Consider the following 22,541-nt stretch of genomic DNA (forward strand, 5'->3'; position numbering starts at 1 on the left):
TCAGAGCTGGAAGGAGTGAGAGATGTATCTGTAGCTATACATTCAAATGCAAGGCCTGAATTTTTCTCAGTGGGAATACTTGTAGAGCGAATACTGCTGCTGCTCTTAGAGGAAAGCTGGAAGGCAAATACTGGCTCTGTTCCTTCTTCAGAGCATCCATCCCAGGCTTATCTGAAAATAGAGATCTGGACTGGGACTAGGCTGGTCTGATTGGGCCTAACAGAAGAAGAGGGTTGTACCAATGTGAAGGAGTGCTCACATATGCAGCTCTGGGCTGTGATCAAATCAACAGTGACCATGGAGGGCTGGAGGTCTCTGGCTTATGCAGGCAGAGACCAGGGGGAAACAGACCTGCTGTCAGGAATGATGAGTTTGCTCCCAGGAGATTGGTACTTCTGCTGAACCAGACTGGAGAACAGTGGCAGGAATTTTTCATTCATTTGCACCCATCTCTAATTTCTTCCACCAACACTCCAGCAGAACTGAAGTCTATTGATGCTTAAAAAGCTCTTGAAGGTGTTTTTTTCTCTCAGGGTGTTTTAGATGTATGCAATGCACTGTGACTATGCTGCCAGAAACCTGTTGGATGGGCTGGATTTTGGAAATACGAATGTTAAGTCACAGATAAATGAACAAAGCAGATAAACAGGTATAAGAGAAAATACTGCTGTAAATCCAAGGTGTGCCTCCTCTTTATTTGGGAATCAGGAAGAAACCAGTGCTCAGTCCCATTCAAGGTAATGCTAGTTTTGGTATTGGGCATACACAATTTGGACAGGGCCCAGACTCTCTTTCTCCCTCCTTTTTTAATTGTTCTTGCCATAATTACCACTATTGTTGTATATAGTAGTGGTTTTCTCCCTTGTGTGTGAAAGCTATGATGCAAATGGGAGTCACTCCCAGAGAGTGCCCAAGGGCTGGGATGCAACTGCCCTGAGATGGGTCATGCTGCAAAATAATATGGGTCAGGGGACTCATTCCAAACCAGATGCCATTGGCAAACTTGTGCCATCATTGTGCTCCAAAATGCCCTGAGCCTTGGTCATGCCCACAAATAACCTGTGCAGCTGGGCTGAGACTCACCTCTCCTCTGTTGTGATCATACAGGAGGGGTTGGACTTTTTCTCCCCAGAGCTATTTGAAAGCCCTGGGCAAACAAGGAAACTGTCCCTGGACAGGAAACTCAGCAATTGCACAGTGCTGACAAACGTCCACAGACTATTTTCTCCACACAGAGAAAATGGGGAGTCTTGTGCTCTCCACTTTGTTTTTCATGTGTAGGGATCTCAGGTGCCAATCACAAAGAGACTAGATGTCTGCAGACAAGCCCTGATATTTACATTTATTTTTAGCTAAGGCAATGTAATTAGTGGCTAATGTCATGGTTTAATAAAACAGAATCAGAAAGGAGTGAAGTTATTTATGTCTTTCAGCAAGACCCACACAGGCTGTTCCAGCTCTACAGTCCCAGCCTAAGCCCCTGGGCAGAGGGTATGGCACATAGATGACACAATGCTTTGAGCTCTGCTCAGCTTTACTATTAGCAGTCACTATTTGAGCATGTTACAAAGTGGTATTCCCATAACCTTAGGCCCATACACTCTCTGCTTTCCTCTCATTGAAGTGAGTGCTATGATGTTAACTGAACTCAGCACAAGAGAGACCTAGGTATTTTCAAAGTCCAAAATGGAGCCTTACTTGAGTCAGGTGATGAAGAAATACTTATATTGATTTTCTACTGTATCAATTGTGTACTTTTTGCTTTTCACATTGTCCTTCAAAGAATGACAGTTTAGGGATTCAGGGGGATGTTTGGTTACTTTCTTTGCCTTAGCAGAAAAGAATAAAGATCCCAGATTATTAACCACAAAGCAGTATGTTCCAGAAATTATGAGTATGTGGAATGGAGTCTATGCACACATATGATGAAAATTATTTCCAAATGTTATATTCTGTCCTGTCACAGGATGCCACAACAAGGTGCTGTCAGAATAGGACTTAACCATAACTCTTCAACAAACCCCCTCATCAACCAAGTTGATATATATTTGTGTAGTGCTAGGGCTGAATTCGGCACTGCCTTGGCAAAGGTTTGCAAAAGTGTAATTTGCATGTAAGTTCCCCTTGTGTTCTTAGCCAAATATGCACACCTTTTTGGTTTTGATTTCCATTATTCTTCAGGGTGCCACATACTTGAGGTACCTGAGGTGCACATATGTAGCTTGGGTCTGAAAGAAACAGGTATGCTTCATTAGCTATAGGTAGAGGTCTATCAGCAGGGAACTAGAAATGTTTCTTGTAGGGCATATTTCTGGCTCTGTACTTGAGATGGCTATGACCATTAGTACTGTGTACATCAATAGTTGTAATGATTTGTAGTAGAAAATAATATATTTCACTGTATTTCCCATACAAATATTGTCAGTTCATTTCACACAATTTGCAGCTCTCTTAATTTTTTCACATTTTTGTCTTCAGAAAATACTTACCATTCTAAGAGGAGCAAACCACCTTTATACACAGGCAGGTAGACTGGACCACAAGAGTTTTTCTTTTATGTGGCTGTTGCTATAAAGAAAGATTATAATATAGGGCTCTTGCCTGGGGCTTATCTTGAGAATTGACTAAGTTCACTCATACAAATGGAGGATATGGAATGGGACTTCATAAGAAATAACCAGGATATTTCACAAATTCTCAGTATCTTGGCATTTCAAATTCCTAGTCTGCTAGACTGCAGTGCTGTGAACAGTGTGGTCCAGAGATGTCAGGTGTCAGAGGGACATTCAGAGGAACAGGACAGTGCCAAAAACTCAGCCCCAGAGCTGCCAGGTCTTACTACTGTATCACTTTCTTTTTCTTCCCAGGTTCTTTTCATCACTACTTTTCAAAGTCCTGGCTGATGCAGTATCTGAAAGGCATTTTTTTTCAGCTCAACCTTACAAGAGAGATTAACCAGCACCTGTGTTTCTTTACCACAACAGTACAAGGAAGTTTTCTGAGGCTCGTGCTTCATTAGCTCAGCTTTTCCATAACCATCTGGGTACAATGTGCATTTCCTGAAATGCAAGAGAAAAATCCTTGATGATTTTTTCTGCCCCATGGCCTGTGCAGTGCCACCAACAATAGGAGGCCTTCTGCTGTCCCTGACTATAACTCTATTTCCCAATACCTTCAACCTCAGATATCACAGGAATTACTGCAGTAAAAAACACTCTGTGAGATGAAAATTAAAAAAAAAAAATTCAGAGATTAAGTAATTGATAGGAGTCCAATACACTGACCTTGTGGCTCATTCTTGTCATAATCTCTCTTTTCCCCAGATGGGGATGTCCTTACGTCTTGTCCAACACTTTGAGGCAGTGGTGACTGCTTGGGATCAGCTTCTCAGACCTGTGGCTATAAGCAAGATATACCAGGCTGCATATCACCAAAGATAATGCTAAGATGGAGAAGGAGACCATGGTAACAAGCAACTTAGCTGGAGAAATGGCCTTCACTGAGTGGAAAGATGCCAGATTCACAGCAGACACAGGGCTGCGTCTGCGGGTGAGACTGGCCCTGTTCTTCCAAATGACAGCCAGCTGCCCCCTCTCTTTGTAAGGTTCATTCCTCTGGAAGATACACTGCCATGAAGTAGCATATTGCTACTTGGGATGGGGTGATACCACTTCAGCCTTTAGCCTTTCTCTGGCAATTTGCATGAAAATGGATTCCAGCTCTTCTTTTCAGATTGAATAAAATCAACTGTTTGCCATCCAGTGTGTTTTGAGTCAAGGCTTGTGTGGAACAGATGAGATAGGGCCAGTGATTCTGTGCCAGGACTGAAACCACCTCTTCCCAAGTGGGTCCAAAGTGGGACTAGGCCCCACTGTGTCAGCCCCAAGGCCCCATTCTGCCTATGATGAGGCTCCTACTTCACCCCAAAGCTGTCAAGCTCTCCTACAGCACTGCTTTCACTAAATATATAGGGTCAGAGGCCAGGCTGCTGTTGCTGTGGAGGCTGCCTCCCAGCCAGTTCAGAGTGCTGAAACCACATCTACTGCCCTGTGAAGAAGATGGGGTAGGGATGTTCAGGGTATTTTTGGACAGAAATAATGATGGTGAGTTTGCTGTTGGCCAGAACACAAAAAGAAAACACATCTTCATTTATGTTACCAACAGGCTCTCCTTTTTCAGTAGGGAAAGACCCAGGGACGCTGTTGGAGCAGCTTTTGCTTTCCAGAGAGTAGAGCACCACTGATTTCTGCCTATGTCCTAGAAGGCAATATAAAGCATCGCATCTTTACTTAGTCATTTAAACAGCGCACGCCTGAAGCAATGAGCCCAGCACCAAATTCCCCATTCGGTGTTTCTCCCTCCTGCACACAGTCGGGGTTTGACCCTCCATGTCAGAGCTTAGGCCCAAGGGCCTCCGCTCAGTCTCGGGGGGCGCCGCCGGGCGCTGCAGCAGTGGCGGGAGGAGCCCGCACCCCGGCGGCGGGAGGATCCGCCCGGGGAGCCCGCACCGCCGGCGGGAGGAGCCCGCACCCCGGCGGGAGGAGCCGCCCGGGAACCCCGCACCGCCGGCGGGAGGATCCGCCGGGGAGCCCGCAGCCCCGCGGCGGGAGGATCCGCCGGGGAGCCCGCACCGCCGGCGGGAGGAGCCGCCCGGGAACCCCGCACCCCGGCGGGAGGAGCCGCCCGGGGACCCCGCACCCCGGCGGGAGGAGCCGCCCGGGGACCCCGCACCCCGGCGGCGGGAGGAGCCGCCCGGGGAGCCCGCACCCCGGCGGCGGGAGGAGCCGCCCGGGGAGCCCGCAGCCCCGCGGCGGGAGGAGCCGCCCGGGGAGCCCGCACCCCGGCGGCGGGAGGAGCCGCCCGGGGACCCCGCACCCCGGCGGCGGGAGGAGCCGCCCGGGGAGCCCGCACCCCGGCGGCGGGAGGAGCCGCCCGGGGAGCCCGCAGCCCCGCGGCGGGAGGAGCCCGCACCCCCGCGGCGGGAGGAGCCGCCGGGGAGCCCGCAGCCCCGCGGCGGGGCCGGGCGTCCCCCGGCCGGCGGGGCGGTGTCGGCCCCGCTGCCGCTCCTCACAAGGCCGGACGGGTTCCACCTCTCCTGCAGGGCGGCGAGCCGGCCCGCGGGAACCCGCCTGAGCGCAGGCAGCCACCTGTGGAAACCTTCATCTCCCGGCCGGCCGCGGGGCCAGGCACAGCCCAGGGTGGGAAAGCCTGGCGGGAGCGGCATGGCCCACCGGGACCCTCGGCTTTTGTCCCTACACAAGCACCAGCCACCGCTGGGGCCGGGGAGACACAGAGTGATCAGAGGGGCGTCCAGTGCAGCGGCGCTGCCCTGATCCGGCATGTGTGCATCACTCATCCGGGGGACCCAGTGAGGGTCACCGACTGCTGGGCTGCACAGCAGCCACACCAAGCCCTGCTTAAAGCTGTCATGGAAAAACCCTACAGTTTGATTCCCAGGCATCCCACATGGATGTGCACCTGTCCTTCCTGGGACAGGAGTACAACTACAGGGAAGGCCTCTGCTGGATGCCTGCCCTGCAAAAAGTATTATATAAATAAATAATAAATTATAAAAAGGCAGGAAAGAAACATGTACTAATTCAATGTGGTTAATTTGTTGGTCCAGCAAAAGATATGAGAGACTGATCTCTTGACATGAGGACTTCAGGCTTAATGTGAGATCTGCTCCACCATTCTATATGATTTATTACTCTTCAGCCTCTTCATCTCCCTCTCTGCTGTTGAAGAAATAACTTAGGCTTTCTCACAGGAAAAAAAAGTGTAAAGAATAACATATAAATGGAGAGCCAGGATGCCCTGGGAAGGGCCCCTAGGGATGGGATAAGACCTGTTTATGGAACAAACTCTAAATGGTAAAGATGACCTCTGGCCCTGACTACTGGGCTACAGCCACAGAGAGCACAGATGGAACATGCACACAGGCAGCAGCCCAGCCCGAATGAGGTGGTGGCTGGGCTGCCCCAGGAGCCTCCTTGCTTCGGTCTCAAAGTGCCACTGTCTGCATTTCTCACATCCCTATTTTACTTGCTGTGTATCAAAGTTAATTTTATGTGAGGCTTGCAGGGAAGGCAAAAGTGAGTAGTCATGTCTCAGAGAGTCAAAGCACAACAGGGGACTGCAGGGCTTGCACAGCGGGTTTGGAGCCTCCTCTTAGAAAAGAGATTAAAGGAAGCTGGGAAAGCAGTTTACCTAGTTTGCCTACTGAGTGGCTGCCCCTGCTGTATGCTGTTGGTGCTGCCCAGTGGCATCGTCCTCACTTGTCTTACAGCACTGGCATACTGCTCCACAAGTGTCACCTTCCTCAAAGTGGCGCCCCTGCAAATGTAAAGGTATGAGGTTCTCTGCAGCTTTCCAAACAACAAGCTTTCTGATACAAGAGGTAACATTGCACTGCACAGTTTGATCTCCAGCAGCTATGCAGAGTTGCTCCCTCTGTACAGAGAAGAAACAGCCATGAGCTAGTTAGTAGACAAGAATAATGAACACAAGATTATTTTCTGCACAAAGGCATACATAGCCCATAGCTGCTTCTATGCAGCAGTTTTTGCTTGAGGAGCACAGAAGCCTAACCTGTTTTTCAGAGACAGGCAGGCTGCCAACCACCCAGGTGCTCTCTGAACCCTCCAGAGAAGTGGGGTGAAGGGATTTCTTCAAGCAAAACCCACAGCCCTGAAAGGCTTTAGGCTCCAGGAAGTCTATTTTGGGAAGGCAAGCTAATGGAGCAATGACTTTAGGCTCGGTATGTGGGTCCTGCTCTAATTCTGAGAAAAGTCTGAATCTGTAACCCAGCCTCACTGACTCAGTATCACGTTCCCCACTCACTGCTGGACCACTGTGTGCTGAGGTCAAGCTGACATGCCTGGAAGGCTGTTGGTATGTTTTTCAGCTGTACCAGCTACTTTTCTAAAGGGAGTGAGCTCTTCCTCCACACCACACTGTGCTAAGCCATGTCACCTCTGCTGCTAGTGGAAGCAGGTGGCTTGGCATCATACAGAAAAAACTGAAAATCTCAGGTGTTTCTCCCAGATCTCCCAGGGCAGTCTTAGGAGCACTAGTTGATACTACAGGAGCCTTGATTAGCATCCTGAAGACCAGAGATAACATGTAAGAATCAACCAACTTCCTCTGCACTTAGTTTTAGTTTAGAGCATTTTAGAGCATTCATGTCCTGTTGTTGCACTGTGATGAGGGTGGGCCTCTCTAGAGTCACATGGATCTGCATTTTCTTAGCCCTTTATGAACTATCTATCATTATGGCTCCTTACTCAAGCATGGATTATGAACATAGTTTGCAGTTCAATGGCACTGTGACCCATCTCACTGTTTACATAAACAATTGATGTTACAAGCATGAGGAGATGGAGGGGCAATGAGGGGTGCACTTAAAAGCCAAAACCAGGCGTGAAGCATCTCCTGTCAGCATTTGTAGTGACAGTGATTTTTGCTGGTAACTGTAACACAGAGAACTGCCACTTGCTTTATGAGGTAGCTGGAAGTGAATTTAAAGTAGTTGTCCATGTAAATGCATATAAATACATTTTTCCCATAGCCCCTTTCACCTTACTCATCTCTCTCAGCTGAGTCAAGATCCTGCAGCAATTGTGCTGCAATGTGCTTTACACATGGGTGTCTGATGAGACTGTCTAGGTCAGGTTCCATATGTCTGATTTTACATTTTTATTTTCCTACAGTTGTAAAGATTTTTCTTCAATCATTACTCTTTTTACAATCATGGTGCTTCATGGTACTGTCTTAACCTCTGAAGCTGATGATATTGCATGGTATGAAACCAAGTTGAAGGGTTCACCTTTCCAAGCTGATGGTGGGGTTGATTGTCCCTAAAGTTTGGCCTTTCTTAAAACTGTCCTACTTTTTCTTTAAAATCTCCAGCAGTGGAAATTCAGCAGCTTCCTTTGGTGGCCTCCTCAGGTTGTTTGCTATCCTGACTGTTCATGGCAAATGAGGTAATGTGTTACTCTTTGCAGCAAACTTTTATGTATTTGAGGACTGGTACTGTGTGTCACTTAAATTTTTTTCTTCCCTAGACTAAACAAAGCCTGCTTCTTCCACTCTCCTCTCAAAGGTCAGGTTTTCTAGGCCTCTGAGATTTCTTGTTACTTCTCCTTTAGACTCTCCAACTGATGTGTATCTCTCTTAAAAACTGACACCCAGAGCTAGACACAGGACTCCATCCACAGCCTCACAAATGCTGAGGGGGACAGAAGGTTTGCTTTTCATGTTCTACGAATAACACTGCTTTGTACATGCACTTCTAGACATGGATTTCTTGGGGAAAGGCCTGAGAGAGCTGCAGCTCTGGCATTACCATCTGCCTGCATAGCACTCATGCCTTGCCATGCTGCTGCAATTGCACAGCATTCCCTGGCTGCTGACAGCTCCAAATCTGTTGATGTGTGCTCTTCTGTGTTTGCTCTGCATACGTAACTCACATAGCCTCAACTCTCACACCATGCACTTCTCCACAAAGAATTTAAGACTACAGTACATACCTGGCTGCTTGTATCACATATATTGCATTTTATCAAATTTCTTCCATCCATCACCCTCCATGGTTTCCCCTACATGACTATCCTGGGCCTTCATCGTTCATGGAGCAAATATTATGAGTAAGTGAACTTCATGAATAGTCAGGTCTTGCACCAGCAACCTGTCAGGGATGATGGGGCTTTGTGACCACAGCTCTGAGCACTGTGGAGATGCATTTCTGTGGCAGTATCCTGCAGATCTTCCTGCAGGAATGCTTCTTTTGTGCAAAACTGTCCCATGGATGGAGCTTGGTGTCTGCAGACAGCTATAGACCACTGCAGCAGCATGCAAAATCTTGAGCTAGCACCCTCAAAGTGCTTTGCTCTCAACATATCTGAGTGCAGCTGTGCGTTTGCTCAGGAAGGGACTGCTGACCCACTGTTGAAACAACTGTGACCTACAGCTGCATGCCCTACTCATAGTGGCTATATCTGTAAGGGACCCAGCACATCCCAGAGCAGTGATGAGTGTCATAGCAATGAATATTGCTGCTCTGGTCAGTGTTAGACTTGCAGGTTTGTGGCAGAGCCATGTGGGAAAGAAGCCAGTGCAATGTGTTGTAGTTGAAGTATGACAAGGCAGATGCCTTACTCAGAAGAAATTAAATTTTTGTTGGCTTTCTCTCTGGAAAGTGATTCCAAGCCATGGCCAGAAAGGGGTTCTGCTTGAAAACAGCCTGAGAATACCACTGTAAAAGTGATATCCTTGAAGATGGATGGTTTTTTTTTTTCAAGCACTGTACTACAAATAGTAAACTTGCAATTATGGAGAACATCAAAGTAAATGGATTTTAAGTGAAGTTGTTAAGCTGGAGCTAAATAATGATAGGTCTGAGAGCTCAGTGACTGTCTCATAAGGAAAGGTTTTCTGTGAAGGCAAGGGTGGAGCTGAAAGAGACTGTGCTCTGCTGTGTTGCAGCTATTCCCTTTCCAGAAAAATGTCACATTTACCTCCAAATGTTTACTTTTCCCATGGTCAGTTTTGGTGCCTGGGAAGTGAGAGAAACAATAAATTCTGCTTCTTGCCTCTTTAAGCCACGGGCACATCATCAGGCAAGATCTGTGCAATCAGAGAGTGAGAACAAGAGATTCAAACCCGAGTCTCCCTCTTGGTGGCAGCAGGAATCAGCTATCCTATATTTCATTTGCAGTCTCCAGAGGTAAGCAGGTTCTCCTGCCTTCTTTCTGCCATGTAGAAAGCACCATTTGGTTTTGCCTTTCAGAGCTCTGCTCATGGAAGTGTGTAGCTTCTGCAGCAGTTGCTGCATCATGGCTTTCCCTGTGCCTCAGAACAGCATCTTCCTCTGCTTCCACCAGGAGAGATAGCACTGAGCATGGCCTGGATCAAGCCTTTGGTCTGTACGTGGATACACCACTTGTCAGGGATTTGTGTACTTATGGTGTCCAGTTTGAAATGTGCTCTCTTCTAAACTTTAATCCATTCCCTGTCTCTTGTAGGAACATGGAAAATGCTATTGTCTTTATCTTCTCTGGTTCCCGAGTTTCTTTATTGTTTGGGCCAGTACTGTGTCAGCTGTTGTTTGACAGTACTGTGTCAGCACTGTGAAATAGAATGTCCATTAAAGACTGACAGAAAACCAAAAAGACAGAGCAAAAAAAGCCTACAAAGACCTGCCCCTCAGTAAAGGGCAACTTGCAGGCAAAACATGAGAAGTAGTAACCCTGAGTGACTGAAGATCTCTATGCCCATGTCATAGAATAAGGATGGTAACTCCAATGAGGTGGTCATTTCACTGTACAATGTGTTTCATGGGCATACAACATGACTCTGTCAGTGCCACTGGATGGTTTTACTCCCTATGACCCTCTGCAGAATGAGCTCACCAAAGCCCAAGTTGCTTTGGTTGCGTGATGCTCCTGTGCACTTCTGAGCAGCAAACATATTTCCCTTCAGGGATAAAGTGAGGGAGCAAAGGGGGCGTTATATGGGCAGTGTTGGTCATGTAGTCCTTCAAGGATGAAAATAGGTAGGGGTATGTGATAACAGGAATGTCGGACTAGAGATGTAATTCCTGATTCTATTGTTGTTTAAGTGACACTGTGAAAGCAAAGGGAACAATCTAGGGTATACTCTGCTAGAAAAGTAAAATCAGGATTTTTAAAGGGAAAAAAATCACTTTCACAAAATTACCTGCATCAAACAATATTTGCAAATATATATGAAAACTGCTCTGTAAGTCACTGGTTTTAAAGCTCATGCTCTGAACAAGTGTGATTGACCTCTAGTCAGCAGAAGGAGGAGATAACATCCTCTTTAGGTACTTGCACAATCTTACAGTTTAGGGTGAAGGACTGGGGAGCCAATTTTGGAAGATCACATAATTGGGTGGGGAAGTAAAGGGAAAGAGGACTTAGGATGGTAGGGTCGTAGTAGAAGAGGAAACACAACTCGGGTGAAGAGGCCCTGAAGGACCCCTGGAGAAAAAGTTTTGTACTTAGGAGCTTCATTTTGGCCTCTTTTTTCTTTTGTCCAAACACACCATTTCTACCTTGGTTGTTTCTTTTTTTCCCCCACCTATCCCTGGATGACCATGGCAGTTATTCTATGGCACTTCTTAAAAATGTAAATTCTACCCAATCCTGGGCCCAAGTCTATTTCTCCCTAGACTACATGAAACATGGTATACCCCACTGAGCTCAACCAAATTAATGCCTGCCTTTCCCAGGGCCTGAGCTCTTAGTGGTGGTCTGTCTTTAACTGGTGATGGAAATTAGGAAAAAGAATTCAACTTGTTGAATTCTCTACTGTGACAGCCCAAGATACAGTTCAAATTTAAGTGCCAAATCTCTAAGCAACAAAGTTTTTGTGCATCTGCAGAATATAAGTGCTGAAACTTTGCTGTGAGACTTCCCAAAACAAAAGTCAAGGGCCATTCCAACACAGCCTTGTTCACTGTTGTACAGTGATTGAGCTCACCTGCCGGGCCTCATTACAGAAGCTTATGGATGTTCTTGGCAAGAAAACAGATGCGTCCCCAGGGAAGCTCGTGACCTGTAGCTAATATGCAAAGCACAAAGAGAGCAGCAAACAGTAACCAGAAATACCCTAATGCCTTTGGGCTTCTTCCTCTTTTCATCTGTTCCAGGCTGAAGAAGTAGGATGTACATCCAGCTGTTCTCATGGTGACTCTGTCCCCTGCCCTGCAGAAAACCCACTCTCCCTTCATTGGATCAGAAAGACTTTACTGGAGACCCACTTGGTCCAGCTGGATTGGAATAATGCCCATGGAAATCAGCAGCAATCTTGTACAGAGAAGAGAACTCTAGGAGTAATGAAAAGAAATAAGGAAGACCAGAGTATTGCTGGGGTTAGAGGCACCTCTCCCATCAGTAGCACCAGGCTCTGTAGCTCCTTTGCTGCTGTGCTTCCCTCTCCCATTGCAAGCTTGCCTCTTCCCCCTTCATGGTGCTGGTACTACTCTTTGCAAGGGCAAAGGTCAAGTGGATCCAGGAACTATTCCAAGTTTGAAAAGTCTTTTCCCCCCTCTCACTATTGCTTGTAAGTTCATAAAACTGGCCAAGAACACTCACTTCCTTTTCTTAAGGAGTTCATCAAAAGCTAGTAGTTGGGATGGACTTAGGAGTGAAAAACAAAGATATTTCCCAGAAATCCAAGAAAGAATTTTGAGAAGCTAGGATGATGAAGTTAGAAAGACAAACTCAGAGACAATTAGGAGAGAGGCTCTAATACACTAGAAACCTCACACTAGTTCTTGATTTTATAACAGTTTATTGCACTTATGTTGTCTATTAAATTGTCTAATCCATCCTTTGCCCTGTGCAAGAAGAAATAGGTACATGAACAGGATACTGGCAACTAAAAACATTTTTCTAGTTAAAATATCATCAGACTCTGTAAGAGATCACTGGGTGTATTTTACACAGGTAAGAATAGTAACTTTATGAATATGGGGACAGTTGCTTTGCAACTCCAAGTAACCAAAGAGGCAGCATCTAGAAGATTCAGCCTCACAGAAACCCACTGCATGTCTCAGGGCTTGGACATCCATGGTGCTGAGCATATCCTGGGAAATGCTGAGAATCCCCATTAACTAAAAGACAGTTGAGACCTCGCACCATATTTGTGAAGGTCTGGAAAGTGGCTTTCAATAATGGGCTCTTAAAATATAGGGGCGGTAAAGAAAGTAGGACCCCCTGCCTTAAAATACAAAGCTTAAAACTTCTCTCAAGGAGTGTGTTTGTTTCCCTCCTCCTTTTTTCCCCCAGATCCCTACCAATTCCCATACTCGTCCAGATTCCTCAGGTGGAAAGTACCTTCATAAATAATAAAAACCATAAGGTACAAAACTGTTAGACATCTTTGTTGTTTCTCTATCATGTGATCAGGCTGTAGCTGTTAGTTCACAATTTCTGTTACTGGGGGTTCATAGAGTGGTTGTAAGAAATAAAAATTGGCCCTTCTTCTTCAAAATGATTAATGTTACTGTACGTACATATTAAAATAACCTTTCTTCATCTTGAGTGATGCATGGTAGGGTGAACACAAGTCTCTGAATGGTGCAGAACCATTATAATTCTGATAATTATATTTGTGGTTTTGACATCTGCAAGTGTACATAAAGGAACATCATATGACACATGAAGACAGAGTACAATACAGAGTACCATTATACCATACATCTGTTAATTATAGATTGCACAGTTATTTATGCCAAGAAGTAAAGAATATATCCAATTTCACCTCCAATGTTTGTTAAGAAGTAGGGGAAAAAAAAATCCCCTATTTTTGCAAGTGGAGCTCATTGATAAATTTAGGGCTAAATCTAGCTTGATGTGGAACATTTCAGCTCAATTCAACCTGGTGCTTTGCAGTATCTTTGTAGTCCATTCTCAGCTACCTCCTCTCTCACATTCCTGGACTCCAAACTCTCTGCTTCCTCTGTGTCAGAGGAATTGGGACACAAACTCACTCTGCGCTGCACGGTGCTGTGGAACAGCGTTTCCTTGGGCTTCCTCTCACTTTTGTGAGAGATGCCATAGTGCTTCTTAGTGAGACTACCAGAGGGAACAAACAATGCTGCTGTCCTTTTCCCCCTCCACTTGTTTAACTGACGGAAGCCTGTGTCAAGTATTTGCGTGTTGGTACACTCCTTAACGCGTTGTGTTTCCTTTCTAGGAAGCTGCTCGATGCCAAACGCACTTTAGTTTAGCGTTTTCCTGTCAAACAGGATATTTGCGGGCAGACAGCAGCAGATGAGTTTCGGAGGCCGTGGCGCGGCACCGATGCCCCACGCCCGCAGCGCAGCTCTCCGGCCGTGAGGACTCTGGCTGCCAGCGGCCAATGACCAGCGGCTGCCGGTCAGGAGCAGGATAACACAGCCCCTTCTTTCTGCATCCTAGGTGCAGGCACTCCTGCACAGCCCCACAAAGCTGTTTTGGGTCGGGCAGCAGGACCGTGGGGCTGTGACTGAGCACTCACGTCGGGGCCGGCAGGATGGGCACTAGCTGTGCCACACAAAAACATCGCCGCAGTGACAGATTTGATGCACCTGAAGTTGTATCAGGGAAAGTTTGCATTGCGTATCAGGAAAGGGTTCTTCACCCAGAGGCTCCCTAGGGAAGAGGTCGCTGCACTAAATGTGACAGAGTGAAAGCAGTGTTTGGGCATTGCTCTCAGGCACAGGGTGTGACTCGTGGGGTGTCCTGTGCTGGGCCAGGAGCTGGACTCGATGATCCTTGTGGATCTCTTCTTCCAAGTCAAGAGTATCCTGTGATTCTGTGACAAAATGCTGTCCGGGTCCGCCGATGAGGACGGCCCAGTACAGGCTCCGGCACCCCATCCAGCCGCGGAGCCCTCGAAACACAAATGCCCCTACAGCAGCGCGGAGCTTCGCCGCATCACATCGCGCGACACGGCACGGCACGGGCACGGCACGGGCACGGCGCACCCACCCGCGGCCTCCGCCCCACGCCGGGGAGGTGCCGGGCAGGGCCGCGAGTGGGGCGGGGCTTCCGCAAATCGCCTATCACGGCGCACAGATCTTGTGACGGACACCCGTGATGACCAATGAAATAGGAGGTAAGACTCGGGGGGGCCGGGGCTCTGCCGCGCGGATGGCGGCCAATGAGAGGCGCGGAGGCGGGCGGTGGGCGGGGCGTCCCGCCCCCGCGGCGCTGCGCGCGGCCGAGGCAGAGGTGGGAGCGGGCGCCGCCGCCGCGCGCTCGGGCTGAGCGGCCGCGGGGCCGGGACGGACACAGTGGGCAGCGGCACCGGCGGGACACGGCGCGACGGGCAGCAGCGGCCGCAGCCATGGATCACTACGACGCGCAGCAGACCAATGACTACATGCAGCCGGAGGAGGACTGGGACCGGGACCTGCTCCTCGACCCAGCTTGGGAGAAGCAGCAGAGGAAGGTGGGCGCACCCCCGTCCTCTTTCCTGGCGTACATGCCGGGGGGCTGCCGGGACCCGGTCCCGCCGCCCCCTCCACCGCTGCGGCGGGGCCGGTGCGCGCCCGGCCGGGGGCTGCGCTGCGCCGCGCGGCGTGGCGGGGCGAGGCGGCGGGGACGCGGGGGCGGGCAGGTGATGGCGGGGCGGGGAGGGTGGTGCCGCGGCGGGTCCCCCCGCAGCAGCAGACGTCGGCCGGGTCACGGGCTCCCGGCCCGCAGGTGCGCCCGGGCGGAGCCGGGACGGTGGCGGGGCCCCTCCGCATCCCCCCCACCCCGCGGCCCCACCGGCCGGCGGCGGGACAGTAACTGCCTGCTGGTTTGAATGGTGTGGTTTAGGGCAGGGCTTGCGCCGAGCTCATGTCCAAAAATGGTAACATTCGGCCCCTTTTTAAACCGAAAGGGTGGCGATGGGGAGGGGAGCTCAGGAGGAGCTCCAGCCTCGCCGCTAGCTAGTTATGGTTTTTTTTTTCCCCTCCTCCTTTAAACCAAAAGCATCCTGTATTAGATCACTCAGGAATCCTAATCCCCGAAACATTTCCGTTTTAGTCACTCGGTCAGACAGGAGTAAAGCAGAATTTAGAACAACACTGATGCTGGCATAGCAGGGGCACTTCGGGGTGCAGCAGGCTCCCGCTGACTTCGCAGCCAGTCACTGGCTCGTGTTTTGGATCATGCCTTGCTCTCCCCTTGCTGTAGGCAGAAGAATCCCAGACGTTCCCTGAGAGGGGGGATGACAGTGCTTTTTTATGCACAAATTATATAGTAACATATATAAGGTAGCCTGAGGTGTGGGGCTTTCTGTAGAAAGCTGGGAAGGAGAGTACAACAGTGAGAAGATGATTATTCCTCTTTAACTCTTCTCCTCTTCCCCTCCTCCACTTCCAGATCAAAGGTTTTCAGGTTTTCCTGTTCAGAGCTGTCTGAAATGGTGCCACTGAGAAGTTTTTCCCCTGGAGTCTGATGAGTTAATTGAAGGTGATGGCTCTAGAGCTGCTGTCAGTGGTTTCCTTGAGTGTTGAGAGTAGACATCATGAGAACTAGAGTATACAAACAAGAGCATTTACTGGAGAAAGAGTTTATGGTGTGTGAAGTTGTATTTCAAGAAAGGAAAAGTGAGGAATGCAGTCTTGGTCTGGGCTGTGAGTAGTGTGAGGCTTATTGGAAGTCAGAGCTCTGTCCCTTTGAGGAGGGAAGTTTCTTCCTTTTCAAAAGATCTGCCTGGCTGCAATCTCTGTTTCCAGTCCTATGCCTATATCTGGCCAATGCATCTAGAAACCGCTACTGGGGCCCAGAGCAAGATCGCCAGCCTTGCTGACAGTCTGTGAAGGGAAATGATTGTTATGCTGTAGGGTTTTTTTTTGCCTTTTATGGTGCTGGATGAGGTAAAAGATTTTATATGTAGGGGGACACTGGTTTGGCTGTCAGAAGCAGGAGTGGAACCTTTGAACTCAAAGGTCTTTAACCCAAGGTTGTTATACGTGCTCTAACTGTCATATTCTTCTAGTATTACCTCCTTCCAGGAGATTTTAAGACCTCTTGGTCCTATCACAAGAGGGTGACAGAGAGCTGTTCTGTTAACGTGGGTTACTTGTGCAGAGGGAAGAAGCCAAGAGGGAGTTTTAAGTAATGAAAGCCAACTTCTTCTGCTGATCAACAGCTACCAGTTGAATTTGATGTGGTGGGAGTCACTCTCCAGCTTGCTGGACTGGAGGAGTCTGTATTGGTAAATGCCTGTCGCTGGTGGTGGGATCATTTTATTGTTTCTCTTTCTGGTGATGAACAGCAGAACCTGTTCCCTTGTGCAGTGGGTGCAAGCTCAGAGTTTTCTGGTGACCCACCCCTCTGGTGTCTGTAGTTAGGAGGATCAGGTCTGGGAGTGATGGCTCTTCCCAGTTGCAGCCATGGGGCTGATATCCTCTCAGAGAGATTGGTGATTGGACCCAGCCAGGGCAGGCTGTGCAGGGCCTTCTGGGGGTCTGAATGTGACCAAAAGCCCTGTTGAGGTCTTGGGGCTTGCTTCCTTCAGATGTAAGGAGGTAACAGTATCTACCAAACAAAAAGTGTGGTGTAGTAAAACTGTCAGTCCCTCTTACCTGTGAAATGAAATCACTGCGGTAATTAAAGTTAAATGTTCAGTACAGTACATGTTAGTTAATACCTTACTGAGATTAATAGGGGAGATTGGTGCCAAATATTCCTGTAGATTCTTTTCAGGCTCTGTCCTTTCTTATTGACTCACATATTTTGGGCTTTTTTTCACCTAAGTGTTGTTTAAGTGCTATTGAATTATCGTCATTTTTGTTGTTTATACCACTGAGGCCAGCTGGTGAGGCAGACTTAAACTTTACTTCTTGGGCCCTCTCTGGGAACGAGGACAGCATGTCTAAAGTGGTGGCACGGCCAGTAATGCAGTGAGCAAATGCCTGTGCAAGAAGTGTCTGTGGCTTGCCAGCTGTTTCCAGCCCAGCCCCTCATGTCCTGGGTCGGGAAGGCTCTGTAGGCTGGGATAGCTGTGCCACATTGCTGTGCTGCCAGGTTTTGTGCAGCTGGGACTCATTGAGACTTGAGAAGCGAGCAGTCTAGTAATGTTACTCAAATGTGAATTAAGTCCAGCTCCCCCTCTCCTGGCTGCACAGGCTCAGCAGAACTCACAGCAGACATCAAAAGTGGGAAGATTACTGAATTTTAGTAATGTCTTTCACAGCAGCATTTTAAGGACAAGTTTGCTGAGCTTTTGGGAGCTGGTTTGCAAATTTCCTATCTGTGCTGAGACAGATGTTACAACCTTTACTGTCTGGAATGGTGCTTTGAAATGGGTAAATAGGCAAACTGCAGAATGAATTTCATATTTGAAAGGTGAAAGTTGGCTTCTTGAATATGATACAGAGGAGAAGCACTGGTTTCACACCTCTTCCTACCTGCCCCTTCTTGGGAGGCTGCTGTTTTACAGTGTAGGTATAAAGTGACAGTTCCTGGGAGGAAAGCAGGTTTCCACGTGAAGCCAGTTTTTCATGTCTATCAGAAGTGACTCTCTAAGAGGTTTTAAAGAGCTCATCACAGCATTGCTATTCTTAAGCAGCAAAAAAAAAAAAAAAAAAAATTGTGCTGAACAAATTCAGCTACTTTTCAACTGATAAAAGCCTCTACACAGCCTTTTGTGCAGGAGCAGGGGGTCTGTTCTGGGGATTAAAATACTTTCTCCTTTGAACTACATCTCAGTAGTTCGAACTGTTGAACTCATCTCAGCAGTTTTTTCTAACAGTCTTTTTTTTTCCCTCTGCCTTCTCTTCTTTCGTGTCTAGAGTCAAGCCTCAAAGTAGCAGTAGCTAAGGCATAACAAAATTGATTCTGCAGTTTCCCAGATTTGCAAACAAAACTTGCTGAAAGCCATTGCAGTGAACTCACCCAGTTGTCAAGATAGACAAGCTTGCTTAGTAAGAAGTACATACGTGGGTGTTTAGTGGCCAGGAGATTGTCACTTGTGCCCCCAAGGACGTTTCTACCTCCTGATGACAAGTTACCAGCTGCAGCATTCAAACTTTTCCTGGTGGGTGTGGTGTGAGGGACTAGGTGAGCCAGGTGGTGTTCAGCATGCCTGGCTCATCTTCACAGATGAGGTGAAGAGTGATAGTGAGGACAATCTCCAGTCACTGTCCCCTTAGTGTCAGGAATAACACTGGGGTGAAGCTGGGTATGTTTGGGGATGCTGGTAGGGGTCAGCCTTCAGGTCCGGCATACAGCAGACTCTCATGTGGGCCATTCTCATTTAATGAGCTTGTTGTTCAAGGTACTGCTTGTTCAGGTTTATTTTAAAATCTTGCCTTAAGCAACTTGTCTCAGTTGTAGAGCTGGCAGGGAAACTTTAAATGCCAGATTGCTTTTTGATCTGACAATTGCTTTCTTAGGAGTAAGAAGCAGTGTTCATTTGCAGTGTGTGGAAGATAGCCATATGCAACTTAAATGCTGTAAGGAATAGTAATAATGCTTGTCTTTATCTTAAATTTCTTTTTTTTTTTTAATCAAATTGATGAAATTAATGTGTTTTGTGCTTTATCCGCTCTCACTCTGCCTTGCCACGTTGGCATTTTTGACAATGTGGCAGTAAATATCTTTGGCTTAGAGAACTGGACTGGTCAGATTTATGGTGCTGCAGAAGCAGTGATAGCACAGACTGTGGTAGCACCTTTTCTGTGCCAGACTTGCTTACTAAGTAGAGTTGTTCATGAACTTAGAGAAATTTCCTGTTAGAAACCCAAGTCTTCTTAAACCTCTCTCACTACTCCGTGCCATGCACTGTGTCTAAAGATACATATAAATACAAGGCTAAAAAAACCCCACGAATCTAATAGCCCTACTGTATCTGCATCCTGCAGGCCTTAATGCTCTTATGATTTGAATTTTGCTGTTCTGATCACCTCTCTGAGGTGGGGTTGTTAATGCTAGAAAGCAGCCACTAAATACAGCCATTATGGAAACACTCCACCTCCAAACCTGCTGGTTAGCATGCTCCAATCAGGTGGTATGACTGTGACTATTATCTCTGAGAAAATGTAAAAGACACAATCATAGCTTCCTTTCATTTGGGTTGAGTGTCCTCTTGTCCAGATAGGGTCTATTGTGAAAAGGTCTCTAAACTTCCAGAAAGCTACTGTTGTTGTAGCTGCTATGGACCCGCAAGAAGGTGTGATACCACTCTTAAACTGAAGTTTGCTGAAATTTCTTTCAGTGCCATTGTAGATTCAGCCATGAGTAAATAAATGTGCATTGTTGATGAATGCACTGCACTGGGTTGCTTTGCTCCTGCTGTGACACTGCATAGTACCTTGCGTGGAGCATAGCAAGGGATGGTCCTTGCATGGTCTTGGCAGTGTGGGTGTGCTGCAGGGAAGGTGGCCCTGATGCACCTGAGTATCCTACGAGCTTTAATTCATGCTGGCCAGTATTGATACTGAAGCAGAATGGTGACATTTGTAAGGATGCTTGCTCAGCTGCTCTTTCGCAGGCAGGCGATATAGGTCAGCAGCTATCTCCTATCTTTCAGATCAAGCTTTTGTTCTTTATCATAGGTATCTTGTTGCCACATACTTGCTTTTCAAAACATTAAACTCAGAAGTTGCTGTAGGGAACTCTGGAAATATCTGGCTTTGTAGATGAGTTATTTGTCCTTGAGTGTAGGGGCTGCCTCATGCTTTCTGTGATCAGGTTTTGTCAGGATGTGTGTGTTTGGTTTTTTTAACAAGAACATTATTATTCATTGTAACCTCATGGTGGATGATGAATGAGGCATGTGTGTTTTGCTGTGACTTACCGTCCTATTCAGAATCCTGTGTAAGGGGGCAGTCTAAGGAGAAAGCAGGCATGGGTTAAAAAGGAGACTGCAGATTCTTTTGGGGGAGTCTGTAACAGATCCCAAGGATCAGTTTATGAGAACATGGTACTCCTCAATCCGTACTGAATTTATCCTTCCAGTCCTCTAGGGAAGGGTGAAACACCTCAAAGGCATCCAGCTACCAGCTCAGTGATGTAAAGGATGTCTGTCTGGGGAATTTCTTGCTGACTGCTTCAGGCAACTAGTTTAAATTCTTGTGCATGTGATTTAGTAATGACATTTTTTCAGTGCATTGAGTGCAAAGGCTAGAGAGGATAACATTGTTTTCTGCCCTGGCCGCTTGCAGTGCTTGTAGCTTAGGGGATGTGTCTTGCTACTTAGGGTATCCTTAAGTAGAAGCTGCTTGGCAACCAGTTTATTGTGTATTGGGCAAGAACTTATCCCCTCTTGTCCCCTCAGAAGCACATGTTTTTGTATGAGATGGTGTTGTCTGTATAATTCAAGTGTAACTGGGTGGTAACTGAGAAGGTGGGACAGTAAATCTGTTGGGTAAGTGTTCATGAACACTGTTATAGTAGCGACCCAGTGAATGGTGTTTGTCCTTCCTAACCCTGAGGTCCCAGTTGTTCCTGCTGTAGGCACTTTACTCTTTTCATTGTGCTGTATGAGATGTGCAGCTCTCATGCAGTGATCAGTGGAGGAGGAGCAGTGTTCATTTGGCCTCCCCAGCCAGTTTGTGAGCCTGTGTGCCTTTCTGTGGTGACTCACTGGAATCCACTAAAAACACTGACCTGGAGTTCCTAAGGTTGGCACAAACAGCAGTGACAGAGATGATGAAAAATTGCATGGCTGTGCTGGTGAAGGTCTGAGAGTATTTTCCATCTGGCTGTGGATTATCACTGTTGTGCCTGACACTTAGGCTGTTCTCTGGGGTACACTTATGCTATTGGAGAATGGCTGTGCTCTTTCTGACAATGAGGTGCAGAAAGCAGTCAGTGTAGAAAAGAGACTGGAAAACTGTCTGGGGAAACATTGGGAAGCTGCAGAAATACAACATACAATGGACTGGTCTCACTTGAATGTGTTGTGTCAGTCCCAGGGGCTTGCTGGATGGATTGCTGTGATTTTTAGAGGTATTTTGTACAGTCTGGGAAATGGTGTTTGAGGAGGACAGAAGACAGTGGAAGAGTTTGCTCTTCTGTATGAGAATTTAAAACTGATTTCTTGCCATGTGTGACTGTTGGAAGCGTGATGGTTATCGTAAGGAATGTGCTTAGCATGACTTCTACAAATCTTCTATAGCAATGTAAAACCCTGTTATCCCATCAAAGCAGTATGTGAACTGTGCCTGAAGGGGAAAAAGCAGGTATAATATGCTTGACAGCTGCTAAGGTGGGAAAGACATAATATCAGCAAGAAAAGCGGTCATCTTTTCTTCACAGAGGCACAGGATTTGCTCTAACTCTGGGGGTTTTGTGGCTGAAGCATTGTTACCCAGAGATTGAATCTGTGGGGATGAGTTGGTGAAGAGTGGTGAGATAGACTTGTCAGCAGCAGTACTGTCTGCCTGGTGTTAGTCATGCCAGAAGAGCCTTCTATTGAAGTCTGTGGAACCACCCATCACTCCTTTTTGATCGCGGTGCATGAGACTGACATACAGGTTCTCAATAGTCAGTCAGATCCCTGAGACAGAAATGGGGTCTTTTTGGACCAATCAACAAAAAAAATGCTTAGGTGAACAAAGGTGCTAGCATTAATATGATTAATTTAAAAATTAATTAATCATATGATTAACTAAATTACTTCCAGTTCCCTTCCTGCCATTGCCTTCCCTGTTCTCATTCCCCTACTGTATGAGAGCAGAACTTGGTCATAGGATGTGGTGTGGCCTGGTGCCAGTTCAACCTCTTGGCTCCCTGTTAGGCAGTAAAGCAGAACCATTTTTTCCCCATGCTGGTTCACTGTCGTTGTATCTTTGCCATTCAGCTGGCAATGAGTGTATCTTACTGGTAAGGGCTGCACCAGGCCTTTGACAGCCAACTGTCGTATGTGCTGCAGTTTGCTGTCTTCATGCTTTTACCTGCAATTGTCCTCCCTAACACTGCTTCCAAATTCATGGCTGCTTTGAAGCACTACAAGATGAATGAGACTCTGCAGAGACATTCTCCAGCCTCAGTGTTCTGAAACAGCTCCCATTGGCAGGGCTGGGAAAT

At 47.4% G+C, this 22,541-nt stretch overlaps 1 protein-coding gene across 6 annotated transcripts in view; it reads left to right on the forward strand.

Moving 5' to 3' along the window:
* The first annotated feature begins 14,658 nt into the window (after positions 1 to 14,658).
* The window catches only part of ACTN1 (actinin alpha 1), an 85,684-nt gene continuing 77,801 nt past the window's right edge, over positions 14,659 to 22,541 (forward strand). For all 6 annotated transcript variants that reach the window (XM_021537052.3, XM_021537055.3, XM_085582067.1 and 3 more), the window contains exon 1: positions 14,659 to 14,964. In XM_021537052.3, coding sequence (XP_021392727.2) covers positions 14,674 to 14,964 — 291 coding nt within the window. In that variant the 5' untranslated portion in view covers positions 14,659 to 14,673. The remainder of the gene's footprint in view (positions 14,965 to 22,541) is intronic.

Source organism: Lonchura striata, chromosome 5 (assembly GCF_050655825.1).
Source record: "Lonchura striata isolate lonStrDom1 chromosome 5, ASM5065582v1, whole genome shotgun sequence".
NCBI lineage: Eukaryota > Metazoa > Chordata > Aves > Passeriformes > Estrildidae > Lonchura > Lonchura striata.